This window comes from Anabrus simplex, chromosome 2 (assembly GCF_040414725.1).
Source record: "Anabrus simplex isolate iqAnaSimp1 chromosome 2, ASM4041472v1, whole genome shotgun sequence".
Taxonomy (NCBI): domain Eukaryota; kingdom Metazoa; phylum Arthropoda; class Insecta; order Orthoptera; family Tettigoniidae; genus Anabrus; species Anabrus simplex.
The window spans coordinates 1,202,843,436-1,202,865,597 of NC_090266.1; the positions used below are offsets into that span (position 1 = coordinate 1,202,843,436).

The following is a 22,162-nucleotide window of genomic DNA, read 5'->3' on the forward strand; positions in this document are numbered from 1 at the left end:
TTCAGTTCATAAGGGATTCTCTTCCTGTCCAGAATCTTAATTAAATCTCCGTTTCTGCACAATTGATTGGGCAGTTTCTCAATTCTAACTGAACAGTAAGACGCATTGTCCATAACAATTACTGCATTGGCTTCAAGATGAGTGAGAACATTCACAAACCATTCTTCGAATTGTGATGTCATCTGTTCAGTCGAATCCAACCATCAGCGATTCTATGAATTAGCGCTCTCCAACTCATCCTGTTCTACACTGCCTCCTTTAGTTGTTGTTGTTCCAGGGTGAAGGTTGTGTGTGTTTTAATAGTGTCTAACCAACGAGTCCTCTGGCAACCTGGTCTTCTTGTACCGCTGATCATTCCTAGCATGATTGCTTTTTTCAATGCATCTGATCGCATAACGTGGCCAAAGTATGCTACTCTCAGATTCATAATCTTACCAACCAATGACATATGCTCATTTTTTCCAGTGAGCATAAGAAAGAAGGTTAATTATCTCAAGATGAGTCTCATATAATCTGTTATTAAGAAAATATTTCTTCTTATATAAGGATCTAATTTCATCTTGTAACCAAATTTTAATAGTTCTGGTTTGAGTTTTCATAGTTTGAAAAGAGGCTGTAACTTTTAGAAAATTAGGTGTCGAATCGTAGCTTTTACACTGTTTTTGGAAATCAATATATTTTCTTAATTTGGCTATTTTAACTTTTAAGCCTAAAAAACAGGGCTTTCTCCTTTGCCTGGTTGCAGCATAATAAATTTCATTTTTGTTCCGTATTGAAGTGCACTTATAAGAAATAAATTGGCAAGTAAATAATATTACATCAGTCTTGGGACTAGTTTCAGCCACTTAGTGGCCATCTTCAGCCAAACAAATATTGAATAGATTATGTGATAACTAAAACATATGTGTACCAGACAAAAACAATGTTGCATGAATAATTATAACATTAAAATATATATAATAACAAAAATTATGGTTATGATGTTTTTGTCATAATATGATGTCTTTAAGTTGACTTAGGACCTCAGGTAAAGAAGTAAATCTGGAAATGATAGCCAGAACTAGGAATGAATAAACATACAGAAAAGAAATTAAAAAGGAGAAAAATTATTTATGAGACTCGCCTCTAATGTCTTATGTCTTATGCTCAATGGAATGTTTTTCAGTCTTATGTCGATTATAGACTCTAATCCATGTTTTAAAAACCATGAGATTCTAGAGAAAAATTTAAAATTCTTAAAAGATTCTTAATCCATTACCATTCCAGCCAAAAGAACACACACTCCCTCTGACAGACTTGCTCACTTTTACTCACCTGTTATTAATCTCTCTAAAATGATATTAAATGATATTGAGACATCCATACTGAGCAGCGGTTTTAAAAACAACTGGCCCTCCTCCAACCTTTTCAACTGTGTCATCACCACTATGGTGAAAGCCAAGTTAGCCATTAGAAAAATACCAGTAGATAAACAAGAAGAAATGAGATTTGATGCTAAAAAGAAACTGGATAACATCTCCAACTCTATATCTAAAGTATACCCTTCCATCCCAATATTCAATGCCAATAGTAATAATATATGTCAAACTAAACTCCCAACACAAAAACAAAAATTTAATTTTAAGAAGAAAATCACTGACAATCTTATGAAAATGAAAGCCATTCTTGCCCACAGATGTGTGACAATATGTGACGTGGTGGCCCACCTTAATTTTAATATAAATAAATAATCTGTCCTTTACTTTTCCATAAACTATATCTCATGGGTGCCAGCCTTCAAGCTTATGGCTTGAAAACGATAGTTGGTAATTAATAATAATAATAATAATAATAATAATAATAATAATAATAATACGTAATGAGACTCTAAATACTCCCGGAGGTGGGGTGACGGGAACACTAACCATTAAGTACACACTAACTTGGAAGTTAAGGATCATTAATAAGAATTTCAGAAAATACTAATTAAAACTACTATTTATTAGGATGAAAAACATGACGGCATATTTACGAAATATGAACTTGCGGAAGTAAAAGAAAAATTGAATGAAATAAAATTTAAGTAAATGAACTGTTACGCGGAGACTTGCAGTAATATATCCCATTCGTTCACCATTTGAAGACTCTGTTATCTGGATACGATATATGTAGCAGCTGATGTTTGATGGACCTCTCGTACAAGCGGCATCATCTCACGTTGTTGGTACCAGTCCTATTTCTGATTCATGCATAGTACACTGGTTGTACTATGACTTTCGTGACTTTAACACATCCTACAGTACTCCTTACATAAAGTTGTAACGAGTCCTAATTTCAGTAGCAAAACCACCTTGGGTTACGTTCATGGAGAGAATACACTTGTATTCTTCTGTATTACAGAACTGTAGTGTAACTAAATACATAACAAAATCTCTCCTGCCCTATACCAGTCAAAACCGGTCTCTTGTTGACTTTCTCTCTCGTCATTGAAATAAACAGATTTCAATGAGAATAAGACGTACAGCCCTCCTTCAATGATAGATTAGAATTGTCCAATAGTAAAGCGATAGAATCTCTCCAGATCTTGTCGTTGATGTATATAGGCTCCAAAGTCTCCCTCCATCAACCATATCACATGGTCCAGTAAGATCTAATGTATTATCCCTTCTCCTATCCATTGCTGTATATACATCGTCTTGCTTCATAATGTCTATTCACTTAGGTTGAACTTTCCCTGCAATCAAAGCGTCATGGAGCGAACTTCGAAAAGTAGGCGTTAACAAAGCTTTAACTGTCTCTTCAGAGTATGGAAGGGGTAAGGTCTCTTCCAAGCTTGAAGACGTACATTTCCTGGTAATTGACTAAAATTAGCGTGGTGAATCCGGTCACCTGACCTCGGCTACAGGAAATTTACTGGAAGCTATTAATATGGATGATGTTGTAATACTTTACTCAACAAGTCGTTCGACCGAGCTCGATAGCTGCAGTCGCTTAAGTGCAGCCAGTACCCAGTGATCAAGAGATAGTGGGTTCGTGCCCCACTGTTGGCAGCCCTGAAGAAGGTTTTCTGTGGTTTCCCATTTCCACACAAGGCAAATGCTAGTGCTGTACCTTAATTGATGCCACGGCTGCTTCCTTCCACTTCCTAGGCCTTTCCTATCCCATCGTCACCATAAGACGTATCTGTGTCGGTGCAACGTAAAACAAATAGCAAAAAAAATTAGCAAGAAGACGTTCATTCAGAATACGCTATAGCCGTGATACAAAGAAATGTAATGATGATGTGAAATGGATGACTAAAAACCCTATATATAAAAATAATTTAAAATGACGTACCACTGATTAAATACATACATCTTTCCAATTAGTTATACAGTTCGATAATTTAGTACATGCTGTGATGTTTCAAACATCACATTCACCCCCTCTGAGCCCAAAACAAGTGGCACATCAGTTGAGGGCTCACACCTACAATCTGCCACTTACATTTCACTTGTGTATAAAGCAGCTCTACATTTCTCGTTGTACAACATAACATATGAAACAATATTTTACAAAATTACATCTTGGTCTCCTCTACAGCTGACTGTTTGTCATCTTGATGATGCCACATACACCTTAATTATAACAGATAATACTTAACACGTCAAAATTTCCACAAATTTTTTCCGCAATATTATAACTTAGCGAGCTTCTGATGTCTCAATTTTTCAAATGTTCATCGTATCTTGCTGAATTCATGAATTCCAGTGAATGCAACACTTGACAATTCCATTTACACCTGTACAAAATTAACATAAACAAATTATACCGTATTACTCTTTCAAGTGTTTTATACGTTCTTGCTGTACAACTATCACTTTACACACGCTAAAACATTTATGTGGTTTTAGCCTGGGTACAATTATTGCAAGTCTTTAGGATGACTTCATGTAGTCTACGGGGAATCTACAAAGCTTAATCTCCAATATTAATGATCCTTGTTACAGTAAATCAAGTTGTAGATACCCCATACATGGCATTACATAAAGAGAACAGATGTAACCTTGGTAATGAACTTGAATCTATTGCGCGCGCGCGCGCGCGCGCGCGCACACACATGCACGCACACACACACACACACACAGTCTTGACAGGAAAACAAAACTTGGGAAACTCCACCTTCCAGAGAGTGGTCACTCCTTTCCGTGACAGGTACATTATGTAAGAGATAAAAGTGGCCTAGCCTACTGACCTACATCCCATCCCTACGGAAAATCCACCAGACTCATAATATATTTACGTAGACTCCTAATGTTGTACAATCCCAGTAAAATGCTATTGCCGTCAGTTAATTTAGTTTCTTATGTATACGATAAGGTCCTTGATATAAAAGGAAAAACTTTTTTGTGACTTTATCGTCACAGTTGGACAACATGGGAACTCTCAAAAGAACAAGGTCACCTACCTCAAATTCATCCAGTACTGAGAAGGTGCTAGCATTAGGGCCTAGGAAAATAGGAACATGCCCAGAGAGGAAGCTAGGTGGACCGAGGTTAGGGAGCATTCCATCTGTAAATTCATCCGTCTTTTATTCACTGGTAACATATTCACAACATTATAACTGAAGCACTCTTTCAAAAGTAAACCAATATACTACTATTGGGCTCGTACATACAAGAGAGAACAAAAGATCAATTACCCCCAGGAAATATAAAGAAAAAACAAGTAGTACTAGAATGAAATATTAAACGTTAACATTAAAGAAAAAGAAACGGCCTTCAGCTGGCCATAGGCCCCTGGGCTATGAACCCCGCACATCCACACAGCACAGCACACATAGAAATACAACTCAAACCCAATTACACACCCATTCACGGCCACAAGCATTAACCTTTCACTCAATATACACATGTAACATTCACTCACGACTTACGCTCCGATGTTCGCAGCCCAGAAGCCTTGGGTTCGAAAGGAACTTCCAAGTAGATGCTCTAGCGAGCGACAAAATTATAATGAGACCCAAACGTTGGATACAACCAGCCACCAAGACTACGATTGAGAAGGGAAGGGGAAGGGACAGGAGGGGGAACAACCAATGTAGAAACAATACACTCAACTCATAGCGCAGGCGCACTTCAAGTGTCTGTATGAGTCCTTTGAGTCTGAGAGCGTAATAGAAGTTTCTCGTAACACAATTTCTTAAATACATGAAAATATCTGTGATAGTACCTTATGTTTTTGCTGCTGCTTTTGAAGATTTCCAGATTTTGCTAGATTTTCTCTGGCCAATCTTATATAAAATTCAGCATTACACTGTGGCTCTTCAGTGATCCCCAATACTCTCACTCAAGGTAACTAGAATATAAGGTAGGCTACTCTGGCGGTTGAAGCTTCCACTGGCTGGAGCGCTCTGACGTCACACGGTATGAACGATAGCGAGTAAGGTACACAGTCGCAGTACAGCAAGCCTGTGAGTTCTCGTGCCTGTGAAACATCTTCTCAATCTTTCATCAAATAATAGTCTGGTTTAGTCCGATTCGATAAGTAACGGCACTTCCAATAGATTTAAAAACTTGAAAATGCGTTAAATTTCATCACATACTGAGCAGGTAGAACATCAACTATCAAATACATGACATATATTACGATAAGAAATAAAATATTGCCTTGTAACTCAAAATAATTCATTTATTTCCTGATGAAGTAAATATTTAGATCAAATGGCATAGGAAAATATGCATCATATCGACATCTTTATGGAATTATGTTAAATTATTAAAATGTACGTGTCAGGAGACTTAATTACTTGATGAACCAGCCCAAACCTTAGCCTTCTTATTGGCATATTTTCTCAGTGCTAGCTCCTTATTCTGTGCATTAAAATGCCATATCCTAATAAATGTCTTGGTCCTTACGTAGAGACAAATTATTTTGGCATGGAATACTGGAAATTTTGACTTAATAATAGAAATAAGTTTTCACGTTTTTGCATCTGGATACAGTCTTACCGTGAAACACACCAAATGAAATTTTGAACTGAACTATACTTTTTAACCACACATGACTGGGATGTGTGAGGCCCCCTTTTGAAATAACCGAGATCCAGTAACAGGTCTCTTCTCGCACGACGTTTTTGTCTCTTTCTTCGTATTTACTGTATAAGGGATCACGGATACTGTATTATTTCACGAGCTTCGAAATATATTCAGAAATATAAGTTATTAGCACATAATAATGTTAATGTTATTGGATTTTACGTCCCACTATGTTTTTGAGCACCTTCACCACCGGACTGAGACAGGATCGAACCTGCCAAGTTAGGCTAAGAAGGCCTGATCTACCATTTGAGTTGCTACTTAGCCCGGCTATTAGCACATAACAATAATTATAGAAAATATGATTTTCATTCAGTCATTTATATCTGACACCTTTTTACCGTACGAGCTGTAATAATGGAGATATTCAAGAGTTTATTACAAAGTATTTCAATAACCAAGCATTGCTGATGAGGAAGTCTTGTTATGCCATCACAGTTGCAAACTAACTGGCTATGATGGTTGTTGTTATTGTCTTTATAATATGTGAAATAATAATAATGTTATTTGTGTTACGTCTCATTAACATTTACGGTTTTCTGAGACTCGAGGTGCTGTAATTTTGTCCCACAGGAGTTCTTTTACGTGCCAACAATTTATAGCACCACACACGTTTCCATAATATGTTGACTGCATTTTAATCAGTACAGTGGTTCTACTTCAGATACTGACAACACGAACACTGTTCACGTAGTGAACCACTATAAAATTATTACGTATCCGTGATCCGATATGCAGTAAATACGTAGAAAGAGACAAAAATGTTGGTCGGTCACTTGCTTTCTTGGCTTACGCTGTGTGAACCATCAACGATAGACCCCAAGTGTAAGAGGATGAAATGTAGAGCATAGACTCTACAAAAAAGTCCGCGATGGCACATACCTATTTCCAACCGGCTGCCCTCTAGAAGCGATTTTATGCTTCAGTCCGTGGTAAAAAATATAACTCCTTAAAATTAAATACATATTTCGATATTATCCTTGAGTTCCGCATCAAAATAAATTGCTTGACCTCCTCCAGTATTTTATAAGGATTACAATAACCTTGTCAGGACATTATTTGCATGAATGGTTCAGAAGTTATGACCATTTTAGACTGTAGTGGTAATACGTGTCAACTGGACGGGTGACCGCTGTCTCATATCACATGACGTCACGCAGAAGGCGGACAGGAAGAGAAACAAGTGAGCGCAATGTGGGAAGAAACCCCTCTGACTCTCACTAATGCTATATTTAATGCTCTAATTAAAGCTGCGGCTTTATTCTTCATCCCATAGGGAACATGCTGAAAATGATACAAGCTGTACTTATGACTAAATGCTGTAAGAGGCCAGTCCTCTACTCTCAAATGGATCTGCCAAAAGCTGCTTCTTAAATCAACAGAAGAAAACCATTTTTTTATCCTGAAAGCCCTGAATTCACTCTTCAATTGTCTGCAATTTTTACTGGGCAGCACTAATAAGTTTATTCATCTCTCTCGCATCAATACAAAGTCAGATGCTTCCATCACTCTTGGGCACAATTACTAAAGAATTTAAATACGGGCTATTTGACACTTCAATCACCCCATCGGCTAACATCGCTTGTATCTGATCGTCAACTGCCTTGGCATATTTGTGTGGTATAGCATACTGTGGCTCGCTGAAAGGACTGTCATCCAGCACTGAAAAATAATGTTCATTGACATGTGTTTTACCAGGTTTCTCAGAAAAAATCTCAGCATGTTCACATAAAACTGCCAACAATTCGTCCCTCTGGAGTTAGTCTAATTTACTGTTACTCGCAGCTTCAATAAGGCATCCTTCTGATCCTCTTTCAACCACAACTGTCATAAATTAAACCCTTCTCTGGGCTTCTCCTCATATCTAGAAACCTCAGTAACATTTCCCATGGCACAAACATTAGTTTTCTCCTGAATTTCATTTCTCCGTTCGAGTTTGACATACTTATTATCCCACTTCAGATTTACCATAGCTTCTTTGTAATCTAACTGGGCCGATTTTAAGGTCAGCCAGTCACATTCCCAGATGAGATCAAACACCAGGTGAAGAATAACCAAACATACCTGTACTGAAATCAAACCCTCTATACTAATCGGCACCGTGACTTGCTTGCAGATTTGTTTTGAGATTTTACCAACAGCTGTAATAATGAATGTTGACTTAACAGGCATCTCTTCAGTCTTAATACCCTGTTTAACTAAAGAATCATATCATTCTGAGCTAATACATGATTTCTGACTTCCTGTATCAATTAGTGCATTAACATACGCCCCCCCATACTTCTAATTGAACCACAGGATTAGCCACTTCATCATCCAAATCTAAATAATTATGATCTAGTTCATACACAAGATCTGCCTTAACATCTAGGTCATATGGCAATAGTTTTATAACATCGTTTCTAACTACTTCCGGATAAGGCTGGAATTCTGACCCTTCATTACAGCCTGCATTTAGTTTAAAGGTTGCACTCAGATACCTACACTTGGCTCATTAGTAACTTGTCCTCTGTCTTGTTGGGCATTTCCCGTTATATTTTCAGGTGCACCGCCCCTACCATTATTCCTTGGCTGAAACTGATTATGATTCTCGTAGTTTTGCTGTCTACTATTGTCCCTTGGCTCTCTATGTGGAACAAAATTATGTGGGTTTCCTGTTCTATGCCCAATGTTTCCTAATGCATCAAAACTCCCTAATAACTGCTCCATTTCCTGGACAGTTTTAATACTTTGCATGCATGCTGCTTTGCGTACCCTGTCCAGAATATGTCGGAACAGTAATCTGACTACATCTGAATCAGCCGTGATTCCGTCTAAATTCTGGCAAATCATAACATGTGACAGGAAATACTCAGTCATAGAGATGCCTTCATTACGTTTGAACTTCCCAAATACTACCCTTTCTTTTTCACAGCTTTGAACGTGTTTGTTCCAACATTTGTCTGTGAACTTCGTCTTAAATTCCTTCAGACTTTTCATGTTGCATTTATAGACTGAAAACCAGGAACGCCTTTCTCCCACTAAAGCATGATCAATAATGTTGATCGCCTCTTCCCAGTCCATAAAGCCCTCCTCAATCCGTTTCCCAAACCGTTTTTCCACTATCTTAAGAAATTTTAGTGGGTTAGTTTGTTTCCCATTGAATTTCGGTAATTCTGTTTTCTTACTGTAAATCCCTCCATGACTTTGCCTCTCAATGTTACCTTGTCATTCTCTTACTTCTTGCCGTACGCGGGTTTCTGCTGTCGCTATGCGGTTATCTACATCTTTCTCTCTTTTTCAGTTTAATTCACTAAAGTGTTATGTTTTTCTTTCAATGTCATAATTTCCACTGTACTGCCTTCTACCATCGCAAACTTTTCTCTTTGTTCCCTAGTGTTGTCTTCTATTATACACTTAACCGTATCGATATTGTTTTGTACCTGTTCTTTAAATTTTCTTATTTCTTCCTTTTGGGTCTCAACTTTATTGTTAATAATTGTCACCTGTGTCTTTAACTCCTCTCTGGTGTTGTTGCTTTTCTTTTTTTAATAGTTCCCAAAATTCTCTCCTCTGCTCTACAAATTACTTTTCTACCTCTTGTTTGTTTTGCTTGGTTGTCGCTTTCTGTTCCTCTATCTGCTTGTTAAATCTTCCATTTTGTTTAAATAATTCATGTAACTGTTTGCTGTGGTTCATCCATCCTTTTATTTGCTTTGACCTTGTGTTCATTCAATGCCTTACTTAATTCGCATTTAGTTTGTTCTACTTTAATTTTGGATTTAGTTTCCTCTGTTTTGTTTAACATTAACTGCATCATTTCTAGTAACTGATTATTATTACTTTCATTGTTAGGGCTAACCTCCATCTCGCCCCCTATCGTACTATCATCAGAATCTAATGTAACTTCATCATTCCTACTCTTATGTCCTTCGCTATCTTTGCTCCTATTATCTGTTTCCTCCTCTATACACTTATCTACCTCTTCCTTAGAATTACTTAAATCACTACCCTTCAGCACGTGTCCACTACGCAGTGTCAGATCCTTCTCGTCGTGCTATGCCATGCTACCCCAAAAATCAAACACACCAGAAAAATATCCCACTCTTGCCCACAGATGTGTGACAATATGTGACATGGTGGGCCACCTTAATTTTAATATAAATAAATAAATAATCTCTCCTTTACTTCTCCATAAACAATATCTCATGTGCGCCAGCCTTCAAGCTTATGGCTTGAAAATGATAGTTGATAAATAATAATAATAATAATAATAATAATAATAATAATAATAATAATAATAAATGAGACTATATACTCCCGGAGGTGGGGTGACGGGAACACTAACCATTAAGTACACACTAACTTGGAAGTTAAGGATCATTAATAAGAATTTCTGAAAATGCTAATTAAAACAACTATTTATTAGGATGAAAAATGTGACGCCATGTTTACGAAATCTGAACTTACGGAAGCAAAAGAAAAATTGAATGAAATAAAATTTAAGAAAATGAACTGTTACGTGGAGACTTGCAGTAATTTATGCCATTAGCTCACCATTTGTAGACTCTGTTATCTGGATACGATATATTATGTAGCAGGTGATGTTTGATGGACCTCTCCTACAAGCGTCGTCATCTGACGTTGTTGGTACCAGTCCTATTTCTGATTTGTGCCTAGTACACTAGTTGTACTATGACTTTCCTGACTTTAACACATCCTACAGTTGTAATGAGTCCTAATTTCAATAGCAAAACCACCTTGGGTTACGTTCATGGAGAGAATACGCTTCTATTCTTCCGTATTTCAGAACTGTAGCATAACTAAATACATAACAAAATCTATCCTGCCCTATACCAGTCAAAACCAGTCTCTCGTTAACTTTAACTCTTGTCATTGAGATAAACAGGTCTCAACGAGAATAATTTTGAGTAGTGCTCCACTCAGATGTGAAGTGCACTAAGTTAAGATCTTCAGCAGTTAAGACCTTCTCTGATGTCAAGACATACAGCCCTCCTTCAATGATAGATTAGAATTGTCCAATAGTAAAATGATAGAATCTCTCCAGCTCTTGTCGTTGATGTATATAGGCTCCAAAGTCTCCCTCCATCAACCATATCACATGGTCCAGTAAGATCTGATGTATTTTCTCTTATCCATTGCTGTATATACATCATCTTGCTGTATAACGTCCATTCACATAGGTTGAACTTTCCCGCGCAATCAAAGCGTCATGTAGCGAATTTCGAAAAGTAGGCATTAACAAGGCTTTAACTGTCTCTTCAAAGTATGGAAGGGGTAAGGTCTCTTCCAAGCTTGAAGATGTACATTTCCTGGTAATGGACTAAAATTAGCGTGGTGAATCCGGTCACCTGACCTCGGCTACAGGAAATTTACTGCAAGCTATTAATACGAATGATGTTGTAATACTTAACTCGACAAGTCGTTCGTTCAGAATATGTTATAGCCGTGATACAAAGAAATGAAATGATGATGTGAAATGGATGACTAAAAACCCCATATATATATAAACATAATCATATAAAATGACGCACCACTGATTAGATATATACATCTTTCCAATTAATTACACAGTTCGATATTTTAGTACATGCTGTGATGTTCTAAACATCATACACTGTTATTATGAATAAGTCAGATTATATAGAAAAAACTATTCTCCGGACCACCTTTTGAGCAGACTAAAGCGGAAGTGAGTGTATAGACCAGGGGATGGCACGGGCGACAGGGGCAGCGCCTACGGTGTTGTCACACGGTAGGTGAGGGGGCAAGGGGGGTGTGCTTCTCAGAGCGAGTTTTGGCAATGGTGCAGTCAATGCAGAGCTGCCATACTTACTCACTCTGTGGATGTCTTGAACACGTGGGTTTAGTTCCAATCATAGTCTGTTTAAAACAGCAGTGAGGGAATTTTATCAGTGTGCTTCGCTTTTACAAAAAGAATGTATGTGCGTATTGTGTGCTAATTCATAATTCTTGTAGTCCCTTGTACGTTTGTAGGTTTCTTCTTACTCGTTATTGGATATTATTGTGCAATGCATCCGAACAAAACTTCAAACTGTTATCAGTTGAACAAGAAACGCAAGATTTTTACGTCCGGCGAGAGAAACATAATTCTGTCTGTTTATAAACATTTCCGAGCAAATAGTATTGACGGCGAGATTAGTTTACCTCGTGTGCTGAACCCGGCTCTGATTCCGACTTGGATGTGCAGCCACTCGATAGTGACACAGATTAATTACTGCGGCGCAAGGTAAGCTGACGCTGAAACCTCCTCCATGATGGTAATAATAATAATAATAATAATAATAATAATAATAATAATAATAATAATAATAATAGTATAATGTGTAATAATATTTTTATAAAAATATATTTGTAATAATTAATTTATTGAAATTGGGCTGGACAAAGTGGAGGTGGGGCAGGTTTTCGCCTGGATCCGTAACTTCATCTGTCAGTTTCAAGTTAATTCCAGTACGAGTACATAATCCTCACTTCTCTCGCTTATTCATAAATCGCCCGTGAGTAGCAGCTCATTTCAATCAGGAATCAGGCCATATATTTAGATAATAATAGTGAATAATAAATAATAAAATATTAAGTTATATGCAGTATATACATATTGATAATAATAATAGAATAATTTAATGAATGCAATGCTTACTGTTTATGTCAAAAGAATTCGTTCGCATTGCTTTAAGCGTGAAATTGTAGTTAGTACATTAAAATTGTGAAAGCCCTGTGGCTCAGGTGGCAGAGCGTCGGCCTCTCAATGCTGGGTTTCGTGGTTCAAATCCCGGTCACTCCATGTGAGATGTGTGCTGGACAAAGCAGAGGCGGGACAGGTTTTTCTCCGGGTACTCCGGTTTTCCCTGTCATCTTTCATTCCAGCAACACTCTCCAGTATCATTTAATTTCAACTGTCAGTCATTAATCATTGCCCCAGAGGAGCGAGACAGGCTTCGGCAGCCGGCTCAATTCCTATCCTCGGCGCTGGATGGGGCTTCATTTATTCCATCCCTGACCCGGTCATTGACTGGAAAACAGATTGTAGGTTTTCACATTTAAAATTTAATTCAGTAAATTAATTGTTTAAAGATGTAAGCCCTTAAAAAACTATGGGATTCTAACACGCATACGTTAATGTATAAATTATTTTAAATTCATTCGAGGATCAATCCATGAGCTGTGCTCTATTATAGTGGTGGAGTACAACTCTGAATCGTGCGCCGGCTTATTTGGCAACCACGGCGAGTGTGATGACACAATGACGTCACTTCCGCTTTAGTCTGCTCAAAAGGTGGTCCAGAGAATAAACAATTCTTCACACACAGCTCATTTTCTGTAATCAAATGGGGACCTACACTAAAAATCAGCATCAGCTTAAACAAACACTAAAAAATGCATTATCTCTATTAACTGACAAAGAAAGAACTAAGTTAATTAATATGAATCCAGGCCTGCCAACTGCCAGAGAACTTCCCAAAATACATAAAACTGATGTTCCTTTCCGACCCATCATTAATTACAGACTCAGTCCATTATATAAAATTTCACGGTTCATCCAGCATTTCCTCAAAAGAAATTACCATTTTTTATCTGGGAGTTCCATTAAAAACAGTAATGAATTGGTTGAAAAACTAAATCACGTTACTATTCAATCCAACTATTCTCTCCAGTCCTTCAATATTGTTAACGTACCCAAGCGTCCTGATTTCAAAAATTTGTTTCATTATTCACAACAGTTTAAATAAGCCCAGTGGCCTGAGTCCACTAGAATTTCAAGATTTAATGTCTATTCTAAAACTGGTTTTGAATAACAATTATTTCACATTTGACAATACCATTTATCAGCAAAATGGGTTAGCTATGGGATCGCTGGCATCAGGCATCCTAGCTGAAATCTATCTGGATAATTTAGAACACATCAAAATTTATAATAACATCTTTAGTAATATTATTATTTGGACAAGATATGTGGATGACACTCTTGTGATCATGAACAAAAGTGGAACTGATGCCATCACCACTCTATCCAGCCTTAATCACATTGACCCCACATATAAAGTTTACACTAGAATCAGAGAATGATAAAAAACTCAATTATTAAAATGTAACAATCATCAGACAACCTGGTTCATAGAGCAACAAGATTTTTAGAAAATCAACACAAACTGCTAACACAATCCATCAAGTTTCCATACACCTACATGCCCATAAATGTGCAGCATACCATAGTATGGTACACTGCCCTCTTAGCATCCTGCTGTCTAGAAAATAACTTTAAAATGAATTAAACACCATTTGCAGTATAGCTAAATTTAATGGCTACAACAGCTCCTTTATAGAGAAAATCATTAATAAACATAAACACCAACCTTCAACCACCTTAACAAAAGAAAAAACTCACAACCATTTTTTATATACTTTTACATTGTCTACCAAATCACAAACATATTTTAAAAGTATGCCATCAAAATAGCCTTCAAAACTTGTAACAGAAACACAAGTATTTTACACATTACCAATTATATTAATCATAGCAGTAAGTTCACCAAGTCAGGTGTTTATAGACTCAATTATAATAATTGTAACGCATCTTATGCTGGTCAAAGAGGTAGGGACTTCCATACAAGATGTTTAGAGCATGTTAACACCCTGAAATATAACAGATTTCTGTCATTGGGACAGCACATGGGTGATACTAACCATAAGTTCACTACCAAGACATGAAAATTCTCAAAGTTACACAAAAAGGCCCCGCTCAATAGTACGGAAAATTGTTTTATCCATCTGGAGCAGTTTTTCAATCCTAACTTCAATCTAAATGAAATTTCAGAGAAATCAAACATTTTGTTTCACCTTTGAATTCCTAGGTTTAGTAATCATGTCTCATAAAAAGAATTCTTTCCTTTATAATGTATTTAACTTCCCCTCTCAGCAGCAGTCTTTATTTCTGTATCTTTCAGCCTCACCGTAGGCAGCCCTTCTCTTCTTCCTCCCCCCTCCCCTTCCTCCTTTACCCCTTTCCCTCCACTCCCTATCTACCCCTTTGTCTACATTGCCTGCTTCCTACAAGTCAGTGCTTGTGCCCTTTCCACTTCTTTGTTTACATGGCCTGCTTGCTTCCTCCAGCAAGTCAGTGCTTGTTTTACATCAGTCATTAGAGGTGAGTCTCATAAATAAATTTCTTGTTGTATGTTTATTCCCTCCTCTGCGGACCACGTGACCTTGCCGCGGTGGGAAGGCTTGCATGTCCCAATGAAGTAGATAACCGAGCCACAGGTGCAACCATATCGGATGGGTATCTGTTGAGAGACCAGACTAAGGAATGGTTCATCGAAAGTGGGGTAGCAGCCTTTTGGAAATTGCAAGGGCGGCAGTCTAGATGATTGAATGATATGGCCTTGTAATAATACTGAACATGGCTTAGCTGTGTTGATACTGCTACACGGCTGAAAGCAACGGGAAACTACAGCCGTAACTAACTCCCGAGGACATGCAGCTCTCTCTGTATGAATGATGTACTGATGATGGCTTCCTCCCAGGTAAAATATTCCTGAGGTAAACAAGTCCCCCATTCAGATCTCTGGGTGGGGACTACACGAGAGGGGGTGATCATCAGGAAGATGGATATTGACATTCTGCGGGTCGCAGCGTGGAATGTTAGAAGTTTGAATCGTTGTGGTAGATTAGAGAATCTGAAAAGGGAGATGGATAGACTAAAGTTGGATGTAGTTGGTATAAGTGAAGTACGTTGGCAGGAAGAACAGGATTTTTGGTCAGGCGACTACCAAATTATCAACACAAAATAAAACAGAGGAAATGCAGGAGTTGCTTTAATAATCAATAAGAAAATAGGGCAGCGGGTAAGCTACTACTACCAGTATAATGAAAGAATTATTGTCGTCAAGATAGACACCAAAGCAATGCCCACCACAACAGTGCAGGTCTATATGCCTACTAGCTCAGTGGATGATGAGGAAATCAAAAGAACATATGAAGAGATAGAAGATTTAATAAAATATGTAAAAGGTGACAAGAATCAAAATGTGATGGGAGACTGGAATGCAGTGGTAGGCCAAGGAAGAGAAGGTAATACAGTTGGAGAATTCGGATTGGGACAAAGGAACGAAAGAGGAAGTCGGCTGGTTGAATTCTGCACTGATCATAATTTAGTCCTTGCCAATACTTGGTTCAAACACCACAAACGACGGCTTTATACGTGGACGAGACCTGGAGACACTGGAAGGTATCAAATAGACTTCATTATGATTAGGCAGAGATTCAGAAACCAGGTGTTGGATTGCAAAACTTTCCTAGGAGCAGACGTGGACTCTGATCACAACTTGTAGGTCATGAAATGCCATCTGAAGCTGAAGAAACTGAAGAAAGGAAAGAATGCGTAAAGATGGGATCTAGACAAGTTGAAAGAAAAGAGTGTGAGGGATTGTTTCAAGGAACATGTTGCAAAAGAACTAAATGGAAAGGATGAAGGAAACACAATAGAGGAAGAGTGGATAATCATGAAAAATGAAGTCGGCAAGGCTGCTGAAGAAATGTTAGGAAGGAAGAAAAGATCAACTAAGAATCAGTGGATAACTCAGGATATACTAGAGCTGATTGATGAAGGACAAAAATACAAGAATGCTAGAAATGAAAAGGGCAGAAAAGAATACAGGCGATTAAAGAATAAAGTGGATGGAAAGTGCAAGGTAGCTAAGGAAGACTGGCTGAAGAAGAAGTGCAAGGATGTCAAAGGTTGTATGGTCCTAGGAAAGGTAGATGCTGCATACAGGAAAATCAAGGAAATCTTTCGAGGAAGGAAATCTAGGTGTATGAATATTAAGAGCTCAGATGGAAAGCCACTTCTAGGGAAAGAAGACAAAGTAGAACGATTGCAGGAACATATCCAACAGTTCTATCAAGGTGAAAATATAGATAATTTGGTTCTGGAATGAGTAGAGGCTGTTGATGCTGAATTACCTCTGAATTACCGACTGCCTTAGGAGAAACCAGCATGGCAAAGCTATTCCATTTAGTGTGTAAGATGTATGAGACAGGAGAAGTCCCATCTGATTTTCGGCAGAATGTTGTTATACCTATTCCCAAGAAAGCCAGTGCTGACAGGTGTGAAAACTATCACACCATTAGTTTAGTATCTCATGCCTGCAAAATTTTAACACATATTATTTACAGAAGAATGGAAAAAGCAAATTGAAGCTGAGTTGGGAGAAGATCAATTTGGCTTCAGAAGAAATGTAGGAACACGTGAAGCAATCCTGACTTTACGTCTGATCATAGAGGATCGAATCGAGAAGGACAAGCCCACGTACATGGCATTCGTAGAGTTAAAAAAGGCATTCGATAATGTTGATTGGACCAAGCTATTTAAGATTCTGAAAGTGATTGGGATCAGATATCGAGAACAAAGAATTATCTAAAATCTGTATAAAAATCAGTTTGCAGTGATACGAATCAAGGACTTTGAAAAAGAAGCAGCAATCCAGAAAGGAGGCAGCAAGGCTGCAGCTTGTCCTGCCTCATTTTCAATGTTTACATAGAACAGGCAGTAAAGGAAATCAAAGAGGAATTTGGAAAGGGAATCACAGTCCAAAGAGAGAAAATCAAAACCTTGAGATTTGCTGATGATATTGTTATTTTATCTGAGACTTCAGAAGATCTTGAGAAGCTGCTGAATGGTATGGACGAAGTCTTGGGTAAGGAGTACAAGATGAAAATAAATAAGTCCAAAACAAAAGTAATGGAGTGTAGTCGAATGAAGGCAGGTGATGCAGGTAACATTAAATTAGGAAATGAAGTCTGAAAGGAAGTAGATGAATATTGTTACTTGGGTAGTAAAATAACTAACCATGGCAGAAGTAAGGAGGACATAAAATGCAGATTAGCACAAGCAAGGAAGAGCTTTCTTAAGAAAATAAATTTGCTCACTTCAAACATTGATGTAGGAATTAGAAAGATGTTTTCGAAGACTTTCGTGTGGAGCGTGGCATTGTATGGAAGTGAAACATGGACGATAACTAGCTCAGAACGAAAGAGAGTAGAAGCTTTTGAAATGTGGTGTTACAGAAGAATGCTGAAGGTGAGATGGATAGATCGAATCACAAATGAAGAGATACTGAATTGAATTGGCGAGAGTAAATCCATTTAGTTAAACTTGATGAGAAGAAGGGATAGAATGATAGGACACATCTTAAGACACCCATGACTCGTTCAGTTTGTTTTTGAAGGAAGTGTAGGTGGTAAGAACGGTAGGGGTAGACCAAGGTATGAATATGACAAGCAAATTAGAGCAGATGTAGGATGCAGTAGTTATGTAGAAATGAAAAGGTTAGCACAGATAGGGTGGCATGGAGAGCTGCATCAAACCAGTCTGTGGACTGATGACTCAAATAACAACATGTTTATTCATTACTAATTCTGGCTATCATTTCCAGATTTACTTCTTTGCCTGAGGTCCTAAGTCAACTTAGACATCATATTATGAAAAGACATCATATTATGACAAGATGATCATAACCATAATTTTTGTTATTATATATATTGTAATGTTATAATTATTCCTACAACATTGTATTTGTCTGGAATACATATTTTTAGTTAGCACATGATCTGTTTAATTTTTGTTTGGCTTAAGATGGCCACTAATTGACTGAAACAAGGCTGATGTAATATTATTTACTTGATATATTGTATTGAAAAGTTGGACCCTCTTGTCAATTTATTTCTTATAAGGTTATGTTCAGGCAGGAAGTGGCTCAGTTCTGGTCTGAGTGGCATTCCCATGGTTGCAATGAGGCCTCATTGTCCAGCTGCATGGAGTGCTGACAGGTGCACGCTATGTGGACATCCTTTCAAACCATCGGCATCCCTTTCTGGCCCTAGAGTACCCTGATGGAGATGCGATGTTTCAACAGGACAATGCACCATGTCACCGCTCTGCGGTGGCACGCATTTGGTTAGAGGAAATCTCCATTGAAGTTACCACCATGGATCGCCCCTCTAGATCCCCCAATCTTATTCCAGTCAAGCATTTATTGGATCTCCGGCTCCATGGCTAAATGGTTAAGGTGCTGGCCTTTGGTCACAGGGGTCCCAGGTTTGATTCCCGGCAGGGTGGGGAATTTTAACATTAATTGGTTAATTTCGCTGGCACGGGGACTGGGTGAATGTGTCATCTTCATCATCATTTCATCCTCATCACGACTTGCAGGTCGCCTACGGGAGTCAAATCAAAAGGCCTGCATCTGGCGAGCCAAACTTGTCCTCGGTCACTCCCAGCACTAAAAGCCATACGCCATTTCATTTCATTTATTGGATGCTGTCGATGTTGGTGTCCACTATATGAACTCCGCACCAACTACACAAGAACAATTGTGGGTAGCTGTGCAAGATGTATGGGTCCTGATCCTTCCAGAACGATTCCAACACTTGTAGGGTCAATGCCTCATTTTATTGCTGCCATTTTGAGGGCTCACAGAGGAGAAACTTGTTATTAACATCACATTCAGTGACTTTTGGCAACGCGGTGTATGGATCCAGATGGGAAGATAACTTTGGCCAGCATCAAATACGAGAGTTCTGCAGCATTAATTACAGTGGGTATAGCATGATCTTCCTTGGGAGCTGCTTGGCTTTATGGTTGGTGTAAGTACTTTTTACAGGGTATGTTTCCCTTAAATGCAGGGTTATCAGGGCCTGATAGTGAGTTCTTAATGCAATCCTACCCTCTGCATGCATCCATTTTCGTGCTATTGCAATGGTTGCTTTGGGGGTACGCAGTTTTTTATGCAAATGAATGTACATATACTGAACCTTGTAGCTCACTATGTGACCTGAAGTATACAGTATTTTGATATTTTGAGTGTACTTAATTAAGAAGAAAACTTTTTTTGTATGGACACTTTTTACCAATTCTTTAAAAATGATTGGTATTAGGTTCGTGCCTTGTATAATTCACCTAAGTATGAGATAATGCCTTTAGTAACCCTAACTTGACTGGTTATGTTTTGGAATGGCATTTTAATTTTCAGATTGAATCACCACATGAGGCTCTGGATCTGCTCTTGAAGTATGGTGCCCCTGCAAGCGAAACTCTCTTCTATGTTTACAAACGAATGATAAATGGTTTGATGTATGCCATTCGGTGGTCTACACATGGTGCCTACAGAGAATGGGCTAGTCTGCGAACTTTACTGCTTCGTCTGGTAAGAGCATACTTTTCCTGTGATTCATGGTTATTATAGAAAAGAATGTATAAAAATTAATTTTAAATGCTGAATCTTGGATTTTTCCATTCACCTGAATGGAACACACTGGATTATTCTAAGACTCTATATCTGATTTGTTTGTTTTGCTAAAATGTAAGCTATTTTCTTTTCAGTTTTCACTTAGTTAATATATAACTCAAAGTTTTCCCATCTGTTGAATGTAAGGCAAGATTAATAAAACTAGAATACCATATACCTGAGAAAGAAAACATTAATTTAATAACATAATATACCTGAAAAGAAAACATTCAATTAGTAAGAAAATGACATGTTTCATTCTTAAAAGAGCATAATCAGATTGTACTAAATTATTGTTATCATTATTGTTATTCTCTGTTTTATTTTATTTGATAGTTGAGTATTATAAACAAGTGCTAACACATTTATATTAAAATTCTGTGTTCATTGCCTAATTAAATGTGGAAATGTTTCAAACTTATCTTGATTATATACTGTGTCTATTGTACTTAGTTTCCTCTCAGCTGTTGTTGTTGTTGTTATTATTATTATTATTATTATTATTATTATTATTATTATTATTATTATTATTATTATTATTATTAGATTGTATCTTATGATTTTCTCTCAAGGACAAAATGTATCATTCTGTTGTTAATAAAATGTTTTCTTTACCAGGTATTTTTTTCTTTATGTTGCATTAGTTTTGACAGACTGTAAAACTTCAATGTTATATCTATATCTGAATTCATTTTAACCCTCTACTGCATGAATTATTTTTCATTTCCGTTTGGTGAAGAAAATTTCAAGCTTTAATGTTCAACATACGCTCAGTGTTTTAGATATACCAGCAATTCTTAACTGAGCCTAATAGCTTAACACTCGTATGTGATGTGGATTGCCATATTGGAATATATATATATATATACGATTTTTCACGATTTTATGCTAAGCTTTTAACATTCAAAGACCGAACATTACTGCCTACTGGCCATGGGTACGTATTGCAAGGCGCAAGTATTGCCTTTTCTTAAGACATTTTGTATCTGCCCCTGATTTGGAGAACAGATGATTATTTTATCATCACTCCACATTGTTTTGTCCTTTCAACCAACAATTATCACTATCACATTACTATCATATTATTCTACCAGAAACGCCTCCTCAAAAAAATAACTATCTGTTCAAAGTTATACCTCAGCATTAAAGGTATTATTAGAAATTGAGAAATACAAAATAAAGTCAGAATTATGGTGTACAAATCATATTATCTTCCCATTTTAACACACAGTGCTAAAACTTGGACCTGGACAAAGGAGGACTTGTTTTAGTATTAGGCAACAGAGATTTGTTTTGCAAAGCGTTCAGAAATATGCGAGAAGGGATGAAATGAGACATGAAAAAATTAATACTCTGGGGAAGAAATAGAGGAGGAAAACAGATTGAAAGGAATCAGGTGAATCAGAATCAGGAAGAAGACTGATAGGAAGGCCTAAAAGTAGTTGTGAAGACTAAGTGGAATAAAATTTGAATCAATCAGAAGTTCAGTGGGAAGAAGAAGGGAATGACAGATTTGTGGGGGGGGGGGGAAAAATGGAGAAAATTCTGTGAACACCCTGCTCCCATTACTTGAAACTTGATGTTCAGATTGTGGTTCATAGCTGTAGAGTCTTCCCCATACCGGAGTGCAGTCATCTGGTTCAGACTACTAACTATTTGATTTAATAGGGGGGGGATCAAAAAGAAACACAATATTTAGTATGAAAGATTTAATTAGTTGGAAAACAAAAAATGATGCACAAAATAAGTAGAGGTTTTACTTATTTTCCAGAATATGAACGATGTCTCTCGAGACAT

General features: G+C 37.4%; 1 protein-coding gene across 1 annotated transcript in view; it reads left to right on the forward strand.

Annotated features, from left to right (window-relative positions):
- Oseg2 (intraflagellar transport protein Oseg2) overlaps positions 1-22,162 on the forward strand; it is an 892,258-nt gene that overhangs the window by 793,941 nt on the left and 76,155 nt on the right. Inside the window, exon 27 of the mRNA XM_067142201.2 lies at positions 20,111-20,284. Coding sequence (XP_066998302.2) covers positions 20,111-20,284 — 174 coding nt within the window. The remainder of the gene's footprint in view (positions 1-20,110; positions 20,285-22,162) is intronic.